Source organism: Calliphora vicina, chromosome 1, assembly GCF_958450345.1.
Source record: "Calliphora vicina chromosome 1, idCalVici1.1, whole genome shotgun sequence".
Lineage (NCBI taxonomy): Eukaryota > Metazoa > Arthropoda > Insecta > Diptera > Calliphoridae > Calliphora > Calliphora vicina.
The window spans coordinates 170248342-170260204 of record NC_088780.1 but is presented as its reverse complement, the minus strand read 5'-3'; the positions used below and the strand labels follow the sequence as shown (position 1 = coordinate 170260204).

The window sequence follows — 11863 nt, the reverse complement described above, 5'->3', positions numbered from 1 at the left end:
CAGTTTTCCATATCCAGTGCTCACAGCTTCAAAATTTCTTAATATTATATTGCAAATTTATTTTTCCACATACTGCAGCAGATATTTAAAAAAAAACCGATTAAAAACGGTTTATTTCGGTAACGGTAATTGCAGTTATTTCGGTATTTGCTGTTAGTTCGATAATGACAAATTCATCGTGAATTAAATTATTAATAAAATTTTCAAAGGCTAAAAATATGCTTAACGATAACGGTAATTGAGCTGAAAGAGTTTTTTAGGGGTATAACGGTAGCTTTGTGGTAACGGTAGCTAAACTTGTAAATCACTAACAACTAACAAACATTTTCGAGTGTAACTTTGATTACTTAACACCAACAAACAGAGTTGTTGTTTTTTATGCGTGTGCGCCGAAAAACTTACTACAAATTTTATCTTGTCAAAGTTGTACTAAATGCAACTAAATAAATGTTATTCTTCTTTCTCGTTCTATGAGTTTTATATGTGTGCGTGTGTGTTTTTGTGTTAACTTTCCTGCTAAAATATAAAAATTATATACAAATTTATACTTTAACAAATTTAAATTATCAATTTTGAAAACAACGAATATTTCGGATTCATAGAACTACAACGAAATAACAATTCATTTTATTCGCAGGTATTTAAGAAAAACAAATTGTGAATCAGTATCGATGTGTACATGTACTTACTTACATTTGACGAATACTTAAATTACGTACGAAAAGAAAAATGCCAACACATTTGGTAGCTCGAAAAAAATCAAAACGATTACAAGTTGTACATACATATGTAGTTGTAATTAAGAAATGGAAAATGAATCAATCTCAATTTCTATACGTAAAAGTTATTATTTTATTAATCCGGAATTTCCTTGATACATATACCCAATATGCGTACATACCTACATATAACATTTAACCATTCATCTTATATTCATATGTACATATGCAGCTATGTACATATGTATGTACGTGCAAAGGCTAAATCATTTCCACCCACTGGAAAAATAATAAAATAAACCTGCTGAGGAAAATAATGTCATGTGTCAATTTCAAATCTCAACTTTATAATTATGTTCGTGAATGTGTGTGTGTGTGTGTTCATATGCACAGGTCTTTGGGAATGTTGGCTAATGTCCATTTGAATCATTGTGGACTAACAGGACATCCATGAGATGGATCATTGTTCATGCATGTGTATGAACAGCTTTAACATGACACTAAATTGTAGATTAGAGTAGGTCTTTAACATATAACGAATAAGCACCCACCCGTCAAAGGTGTGACAATTAAATATCATCCTACATGTTGACATTTTGGATTGCAGTGTTGTGAAATATTTATTTTTAATTTGCAATAAAATCATTGAATGCTCAACCATATTTTAGACTTACATACATACATATTACTTTTTCTACTTTTAGTGTAATTGAATTTAAAATAAGTACTCCTCATGAATTTTGAATGAAGAAAAGAAGCACAATAAAACGTTTGCAAAAGTTGTATAGATTTTATTGAAATCTGGTAGCCGCAATCGGAACAACAGAATTTTTCTGCGGTTGAAATTTGTAATTCTGTTAAGTTTGTTTAAAGTGTTTTTAAAACAGCCTCAAAATTACGGAACAAAAGAATCAAGTCACCCGCTCCGAGCAGAGCAACAACGATTATAGGGTTGTTGTTTTTGGAGCGGGTGGAGTGGGTAAAAGCTCTCTAGTATTGCGGTTTATAAAAGGTACTTTCCGAGAATCATATATACCAACTATAGAGGACACATATCGCCAGGTGAGTAATAAATAAATTTCAATTTTATTTACAAAAAATCCTTAAACTTAATTATTAACATTCCCTTCACAAACAAAAATATAATTACAATGTTGTAGTTCATAAATATAGAAACCCAGCAGTTCTTGGTGACTGTCCCGAACATACTTATCACTTAGGGAGACAACTAGTTACATAAGTACTTACGTGACTTGTTATTTTAACACGTGCATGTTCTAAGCAGGGTACAATTTACCCATTTTTTACAATGAGACTGTCTTATAGCTGGACCAAAGTATTCTTTCTACACATTGGGTTCACATACCGGCTACATAGAGTCAGTTACCTAACTGGTTACTTAATCAACTACATAACTATAGTCAACTAAAGAGATCTCTCTCCAATAACCGATTGCAAACATTCTTCCGACAACTCTCTAGACACAATAGTGACAATTTACTTCACGCTAGGTTACATGGGATGTCAGTATACTTTAGCAAAAAAAAAACTATATAAATTCAACACCATTTGTATAAATCCAGTTTGTACGAATTACTCACAAAAAAGTGCACTACAAAATAAAGGATACATTCTCTACTTGCTTAACGAGCGGGAAATCGCTGAAAATTATATTTTCAAAAGAGTTATTTGATATTGTAATTTTTTCCAATAAAAGAAAAATGGAGTAGAGTGGGTAAAATTTTTGAAAATTTAATTTTCAAATGCTATATAATTAATAGCTACGACGAGAAGATTATATATAAGTGTTTTTTTTAAATCGCAACACAGACGAAGAAATATAATAATTTAAAATATGGAACATACCCGAGGTGTCCTACTTTGGGGACCCCTGGTGGGCCCATGCGGTCAAAATTCAAAACTTAAACTCGACAAGACTTCTTTGCGAAAGTCAAATTTCATTCAAATCGGATTAAGGGTTTAGAAGTTACAAATTTATTTCCTTCTTTTTTCTATATCACTGTGCGCTGTTTAAGTATGTAATTCACTTATTCACAAAGAACAACAAAAATTAATATATGTATTTAAATTTAGTTTTACAAAAACAAAAAATATCCATTCACATGCCGAAATAAAGCATTCGATACTTTATCACTTATTTTTTATTTCTATTCAAAGAATCATCATCAGAAATCTAACATGTATTTTATTATTTATATTTTAAGGTGATAAGTTGCAATAAAAATATTTGTACTCTTCAAATTACGGATACTACGGGATCACATCAATTTCCAGCGATGCAACGACTGTCTATTACAAAAGGTCATGCTTTTATATTAGTATATTCTGTATGTTCTAAGCAAAGTTTAGAGGAATTAAAACCCATATGGAATCTTATAAAGGAACTAAAGGTATTTAATTTATTTTATTATTATTATGAACATAAATATACCAACCCTAAATCCTCCTAATGTAGGAGATCAGAGGATTTTACATCTTCAAGAATTAATTAATTAGCTATACAACATCATTCCACCAAAGCGCTTTGGAATTGCAAGATATGCCTGTTGGTCAATAAGACTGTGTACATATGTTTTTTGTTTAATTTATACTATAATATTTATTTATGTAGAGTAAAATAAAATTTTCTCAATTTCATTTGGAATTTTCTTAATTTCAATTAGAATTTTCCCAATTTCATTTGGAATTTTCTCAATTTCAAATGGAAATTCTGAATTTCAATTGGAATTTTCTCAATTTGAAATGGAATTTCTGAATTTCATTTGGAATTTTCTCAATTTGAAATGAAAATTCTCAATTTCATTTGGAATTTTCTCAATTTGAAATGGAATTTCTCAATTTCATTTGGAATTTTCTCAATTTAAAATGGAAATTCTCAATTTCAATTGAAATTTTCTTAATTTAAAATGGAAATTCTCAATTTCAATTGGAATTTTCTCAATTTGAAATGGAAATTCTCAATTTCATTTAGAATTTTCTCAATTTAAAATGAAAATTCTCAATTTCATTTGGAATTTTCTCAATATAATGTATAATGTTCTCAATTTCAATGAAAAATTATGTAGTGTATATTCAACACCATGGTGAAGGGTTTAGAAGTTTTGTTCGATTTCGGTTCTTCTCCAGATGTTCAATGTTTTCTAATTACAGCCAAATTTATCCAGCTCAAGAATTTGTATTTATTGTAATTTAAATAATCAATTTACAGGGTCAAGATGTTGTAAATATTCCCGTAATGTTGGTGGGCAACAAGTGCGATGAAAGTGATGAATTGCGAAATGTCTCGGAAATGGAAGGTAAAGCGCAGGCAGCTAGTTGGAATATTTCCTTCATGGAAACATCAGCAAAAACAAATCACAACGTTACGGAATTATTTCAAGTTAGTACAATTGTTAGCACAACAGGATACGATGTTAATTTTTTTGTTTTTCAGGAATTGTTGAATTTGGAAAAAACTCGCACTGTATCATTACAACTGGACAACAAAACCAAAAAGAAACAGAAAAAAGAAAAGAAAGCCAAGGAAAGCAATGGCGCAATAGCAGAAAACGGCGAAGGCAGTACAAGCGGTGCCAAAGAAAAATGCAATCTAATGTAAGGAAAACGAACACAATACATCGTGGTGTGGTGATCATCGTCATCATCATAATTAGGAATACTTGTGTTGCATATACATACATAGACAGACAGATAGTTAGATAGACATGTATGTATGTACATGCACTAGTTAGTATGCACTAGTGAGTGAGTTTTAATTAATATAGTGCGTTTTGCCAATTATGGCGCTTTATTTCGCCAATAAATATACTCGTTTTTTAAATATTTAAATATTGTTAAATATACATACATAACTATTTATTTTAATATGATTTAACAAAAACCCCATCTCCAAAAATACTCGTTATAAACAAAATGTATAAATTATTTTTGTTTATTTTTTATACTTACATACATACATACCCATACTATAAGACAAACAAAAATCAAGAAAAAGTTTTTTTTTTAATTTGCACGATAGAAAATTCATACATAATGCCTAAAACTGTATTAGTAAAATACATAATGAAATAATGCAATTAATTTTAGTTCTAATTAAATGCATTCCATTTTTCAATTGCTTTCGAATCGCACAATTTCTAAAAAAAAAAAAACACCAAAAAAAACTCAAAATTTATCACTTACTACAATTTTACTACACACACACATACAACACACAAAAGTTCTGCAAAAACTCGAAATATTTATAACAATTAAAATAAAACAAAATACATACATATCAATCAAATTCAGTTTCATCATGGCACTATGGCCAATAAATAATACATCATACTATTACTATTATTACTACTACTATTACTACTACAACTATAACTATTACAAATACATATAAACATTAAATGTTTGTGTACATACTATACATACATACATACATAGTAGTATGTGTGTATATAGTAATTGAATGTCTATGAATATCGTACGAGATTCCTAAATTTTTAAGAAATTGTTGTACCAATTAGTATCAATATTTAAAAACTAAACACACTAGATAAACAAATGTAACACTTAATTAATTGCAAACATACATAAATTACGGTAATGACAGTAGACAAAACCAAAAAAAAAAAACAAACAATAGTCCCCATCAACAATAAACTGTCAACTTGAAGTTAGCACTAACCACAGGCCTTAATAATGCTACCACTCACTAACTTCTGATTAAATTTAACCTAAAAATTTATTTTGGTAACATTTTTAACTAATACGTTTTAAAATGAAGATCATTAATTAGTTAGGGCTAAAGTTAAGTTCTTATTATTAATGGGGGTAAAAGAATGCATCAGTTTGTATATTGGAGTGCCTCGAAAGAGAATACTTTGTAAATGAAGATTAGTATGTTTGACACTACTTTACCCGAATTTTTTCTGAAATCTTGCTAAAAGATTCTGACTAAATGATTTTATTAACTGATTTATAGTTTATTTTGATAGAAAACAGATTAAAGGTGTTAATAGTTTACCACACTCATCCCCATATGCATGTATTTATTTATTTTATGACGATTCGACAATTGTGTACGTTTTTAATTTACAGCTGTTTTAAAAAAAGTACTCCATCACGTTTTAAAATATATCACTCCTAATTTTGAAACCCTTTTTGTACCAATAAAGTCGTTGTTTTCATAACATATCGAGGGACTATATTCAAAACACAACTTTCAGGAGAACAAAAAACATGTCAATAAAACAAACCACAGATGTAGGTTTGTTTGCTGAATATTGTGCTATCGAAAACTCATTTTCATGTAAATCTAAGATAGAGGGTATTGAATATAGTCCATCGATATATTAAGTTTCTATAGCGAGAATTAAGTAAACCAGACATTAAAATAATATTTAAATATCTTTATTATTTACAACTGGAAATATAAAGGTATTTACAGATGACAATACAGTGTGTATTAATACATTTCAATAAATATTATTAAAATCATTCGGTATCATTTCGAAAAATACATTTCTTGTTTTATGAATACCGAAACTAAATAAAAAAAAAATCATGCATGTTTTGTTTAGACGATGAAATAATATTATGATACTTGAGTTTTTGACAAATGTATGTATTAATACTCAGTACTGTCGTCTTTAAATACATTAAATGAGAGAATACATACATACATATTTGAAATAATCGTAATAGTAGTATATATTTAATCCTTTAATTGTCAGTGGTACATAGGGCCGCAACATTTGTTTTCCATTGTATTTTATCATTACACAACAGTTTCACCTCACTCCAGGATACATCATGCTCATGCAACACGTTCTCTTGAGGGTTATATTCGACGGACTATCTAGTTACATTGTTAGCTGGCTTTCTCATTGTGTGTCCTAGTCAACCAAATTTACGCGATCGTATACTCCAACCTAAAGGAACCTATTTTGTTCTATTCCACAAATCTTGATTTGATATCGTTGCATGCTAGAGAAGCGGTGGGAAAGGAGACATACGTCATCTGTATAGTCATTATCATCTAACTTATCGTAGAGGCCACACGAAATACTATGCTGCCATTAAATGTTAAACAATAATGGAGACAAAACACAGCCTTGGCAAACTCCAACGTTTACTGTGATGGGTTTGCTTGATGAGCCCTTATGAAGTGTAGAACAATAGGCGCTGTTTAGGGTATCCAAAACCGGTCAACCGGTTTTTTCATCTTTGTAAACTCCACCGGTTTCGGTTTTTTTAACTTTTCGGTTTTTTGACAAAAAGGTTTTTGTAAGACGGTTAACCGGTTTTAAAGAAATAAATTTTCTAAAGCTCATTCAAACATATTTCTGAAAAACTTTGATACCATTTTTAAAAATATTGATTTATTTTATATAAAATGATAGCATTTGACAATATTTCGAAAAAGATATAAAATAATTGCATAAAGGTAGAGCCTTATAAATTCAAAAATGTAATATTTTCAAAGATTTATTACACAATTCTTCACACATTTCCTATTAGCGACCACAAATAAAAATAAATTTAAAGAGACCGTTTTCATATTAAACAAAAATTTAATGTAAACCGGTTAACCGGGTTTTTTGAAGACAAAAACCGAAACCGTTTAATCGATTTTTTTTAAAGACAATAATCAAAATCGGTTTTTCCAAAAACACAGTGTTGTAGAGCTCCTTAATTAGCTTAATTATTTTCTCGGGGGCTCCTTTGCATCTTAGAGCTTCCCAGATCGCATTGTGTTGTAATGTGTCAAAAGCACGTTTGGAGTCTATGAACACTAAGGTAATAGTAGTACTATTTATTAGTTTTCCAATACAATAACATTTAGTCCCATGAGCATATATGTATCTACATTTCACTTGCTATTAATATCATTTTGACAGACATTTATTAATAGTGGGAAATTTTAATAAATTTGTTTGTTTAAAAACTTTTAAAATAAATATTATTGGTTTGTTGCAGATATCATAAAAATAACAAAATGCAAACATACATACATTTCACAGAATTTCATAATAGGTACATATTTTTCCAAAATATTTAAGAATCGAGACAGAAGAAAATTTTATTTACTCTAGCCAAATGTGTATGTTTTATTTTTGAGTGTCGCTTCCGTACAATTTTTTTTTTGATTTTATCTCCTTTTTTGGGATAAATTTTGAAAATGTGAAAATTGAAAAATTTTTGACTTTCTCATAATTAAATCCGGGGGCTCGAAATTAACTTATGAGCTATGGTTTCTTTAGCAAAATTGCTTGTATAACCCATAGAACAAGAATCTCGATGCGCCCTTATACACTTTTTTTAAACGTTTGAGTAGGTAGTGAGTGCACTTTTTCGACCTCTTACAATTTGACCCACCTTACAATAATATAAAACACATATAAAAGATTTTTATTTTTTAATTAATAATGGTCTAATAACCGAATTCAAATATGGTAATATGTCAACCTTTCTATAGATTACAGAATTTTGGAATTCTTCTAAAATATTTTCACAAACGATAACACAATTCAACAATGTTTATGAAAAAATTAAATTTGATTTATGCAACTGATACTCAAATTATTTGAAAGGCCAGGTAATGTAGTAAAAGAGCACACACAAGTTAGCACAAGTGAAAATCCAAATACATACATTAGAAATATAAATGTTTGTCAATAAATAGCTCTTCTGCTTTTTTACTAGGTCAAGAGCTCTACATCATGAATACCGCTAATTTGGTATGGAAGTTATTTAAAATTTGTCTTTAATCAATACATTTGAGCAATGTCTTCAAATAAGCCCAATTTTTTATTTGTTTTTGGTAGTAAACAGTGGAATTGTTGTTTGGATTTATCGTTTGTGTTATCGTGCCTTACATTGGATACACTTATAGCACATGATTGTAATCCATTCAAGGTTTTTGTATAAAACTACAAAATTTTCCTTTCAATTAGATTCATTGTCCTATTAAATATACTTCTACATACAATCCACGTCTGAAATATATATATATGTGTGTTTTAAATTACACAAAAAATAATAATAAAATTATTTTTAAAATAAAAAAAGAGATCCATTGTTTGCTGAACAAATTAACTAAATAAATAAGCATATTTAAAGGAAACATATTTTTAAGAATAATTAGGCAGTTTTACAAAGCGTAATTAAATATTTTTTAATAAAACATATACACACAATGCATACATACATACATACAATATATAAAACAAAAACACAATGAAAAAAAATCAAAAAATCCACCTTATAAATTAAAATTAAATTATTTAATTTGTATGTTTTGCTTTTTATTATATTTAGTTATATTTTAGTAGAAATTAGTTAGTATTAATTGTTAGATACTTTATTTAATAAGTATAAAAAAGCTTTAATTACTACAACAGAAAAACAAATACATACTACATACTATGTTTTAATAAATATGTACTAAATATACATACATAAATATTGAGAAAAATAAATTAGATTAATAATGCTAGAATTAACATAATTTGTTTAAAATAACATACATAATATATACAATTTACAAATCTATTAACTCCATTTTGAGAATTTTATTATTATTATTATATTTACATATTATTTATTGTAATACATATGTATTTATATCATATAATTATATTTTTAAAGTTTTCACAATGGAGTTAATCGATTTGGCAATTGAATTTCCAATATATATGATTGTCAATTCACAAGGTCTCCCTCCTATCATGTCATATTCTCACAATGTCCTAATATTTAACAATGGTTTTAAAATGTTGTTATTGCCATTCAAGCAAAAAATATCCTAAACTAATACTACTCTGTATGCTATATTTATATTTATTGTGTTATCGTAACCAACCTGCAGAGACCTGCGCCGAAACGACTAACAGTCGGTTAAGCCGAGCCCCCGAGTCATGAAATATTAGGACATTGTAAAAATATGACGTGCTAGGAGGAAGACCTTGTGAATAGACTAAATATAATACAGCTGTGCTAGCCGAAATTTTAAACTATTTGGTCACATAAAGCGTAAACCGTAAACGAGTACGCTGATTTCAATTAATATAGCCGCTAGCTTTAAGTCAGTGCCAGTTTTTGAGATATTTTTGATTGACATTTCAGTATTTGGTGATTGATCCTTTGATTTATAAAGGTGTTTATAAATCACAATTTGGGTTTTTTGATATATGGACGAGTTATTTTTGATCTCTGATTAAGGGTCATTATTACAACTTGTCTTTATAGTTAAAGATAACTTTAAGCAATAGAAAATGATACCCTTAAAGTTAACTTTAACTATAACGGCAAGTTGTTATTATTACAATGGCCCTAAAAGTTATAATACTTTTAAAACTAATTATATGTAAAAAAAATATGTAAATTTTTTTTGAACACACACGATAATTTTAGACTATCACATGATATGTTTCATGTTTTTCTTTGAAAGAAATATGAAAAAATCATAAAAACCTTAAAAAAGGAAAGTTTTATCCTTTTATCCAGCACAAAAAAAAAGTTTATTTTAGTTGGGAACATCCACAACTTTAGTTTTAGGGCCACTCTAATATACATACATGTATTTACCACTGTTTCAGTCTGTTTTTCAAATCGAAATATTTTGAAAACTGGGATTAACTTTGAAACATGTTTAGCGCCTTTAAATTCGACATACTATAATTAAGTTAGACCACTATGTGTCCATTTTTTTCAATGTAAACACTTCCAATTCGAATATTTTGCACTTTTTCGATTTTCAGTATTTAACATTGTTATCCGTAATCTAAAAACATTTGATTTTTAGATGACAAAGAACAATTTTCGGCCTTGGGAGGAACGAAAATCGGAAAATTCCAAAATAAGGGCCGGGCCATCATAATACACACACACACACACACAAACACACATATTTATTATTTAATGCTCATAGTTTTGTTATCCATTATTTGTATTATTTTTGCACATATTTCTGTTTAAAAAATCCATTTCGATAGAGGACCAATATTTTAAATTTAAGATTTATATAAATATAACATGTTTTATTTATTGTTATTATCAAACCCATCTATTCTTTTTATGAACTTGTTTCGGTATAATTAAATATTTTTAATATTTAAAACAAATATACATCCATACATTCATACATACATACATACATACATATGTATGAGATGTACATAGAAAATATGAATATTAAATTGAAAATGCGCATAATGTAAAAAGATTTCATATAACATACAACGAATAATTAAATATTTAACATTTATTAATATAATATAAATTTTGCTTATGCATTATTACGTTTATTTTGTTTTAATTGTTATTATTATTAAATATTTAAGTGAAATAAAATCATATGTATATGAATTAGAGCACCTCGATATTGATTCTCATTATAATGATAAATACAAATGTATAATTCATTCACATTTATCACTGCTTATAAAAAAAAACAAAAACATGATTTTCAGTAATTTTGACATTTTTTAAAAGTACATACATATATACAGATAATAATTTTGAGCGACAAATATTGCGGTGTTCTAATGTATCCAATGTGAATATAAGTACATACATATATAATTGTATTATTTTTGATTTAACTTGATATTTAGATTTAAATTATAATTAATTTTTCTCAAATTGCTTTCAAAGTTAATAGATATACATACATATTAAAAATAAAAATTAAGCTTCTTAAAGAACTTATTTCATAAATTGTAACAAAAAAATTTCTCCCAGTGTAGTTTTTAAACCGTTAAATGAAATAATTATTACAATAAACTAAATAAAAACATAAATTAAAGGAAAATACTTGATGATCGGTAACATATACATAGTTTGGAAAATATACAACAAAATAAATAAATACATACATACTTCTATTTAAATAATTATTACATGTACAACTAATAAATAAATAAATACATAAATAATAAAAATATTAATTTAATAATATTTAAAAACTAAAGTAATTTCAAAATAAAAATAATGGTAAAAAAAATTACTTAATTTTATTTATGAGTATTTTAAGCAGTTTTCTTTCTTCGATAGTTTAACGATAATCGTCATTCTCAATTTGTTATTTCTGTGTAGGAATTTGATAACATTTTTGTGGTTTTAAAAAA

The 11863-nt window shown here is 27.5% G+C and overlaps 1 protein-coding gene across 2 annotated transcripts; it reads left to right on the top strand.

Annotated features, from left to right (window-relative positions):
- Positions 1 to 496: 496 nt before the first annotated feature.
- On the top strand, positions 497 to 4421 carry LOC135960886 (GTP-binding protein Di-Ras2). Of its 2 annotated transcripts, XM_065512289.1 has the most exons (5): positions 497 to 637; positions 1424 to 1781; positions 2945 to 3130; positions 3949 to 4119; positions 4174 to 4421. In XM_065512289.1, the coding sequence occupies exons 3-5, from the start codon at positions 3017 to 3019 to the stop codon at positions 4336 to 4338; spliced, it is 450 nt and encodes a 149-aa protein (XP_065368361.1). In that variant the 5' UTR covers positions 497 to 637; positions 1424 to 1781; positions 2945 to 3016; the 3' UTR covers positions 4339 to 4421. The 2 variants fall into 2 exon arrangements, with proteins under 2 accessions (XP_065368361.1, XP_065368367.1); XM_065512295.1 differs by lacking the exon at positions 497 to 637 and having other exon boundaries at positions 1417 to 1781.
- The last annotated feature ends 7442 nt before the right edge of the window (positions 4422 to 11863 follow it).

Bases quoted from the DNA above. Each gene is read 5' to 3' on its own strand.
- LOC135960886 (XM_065512289.1), top strand. From the start codon at position 3,017: ATGCAACGACTGTCTATTACAAAAGGTCATGCTTTTATATTAGTATAT. The intron at 3,131-3,948 runs GTATTTAATTTA...ATCAATTTACAG, and splicing joins ATCTTATAAAGGAACTAAAG to GGTCAAGATGTTGTAAATAT. The intron at 4,120-4,173 runs GTTAGTACAATT...TTTGTTTTTCAG, and splicing joins ACGTTACGGAATTATTTCAA to GAATTGTTGAATTTGGAAAA.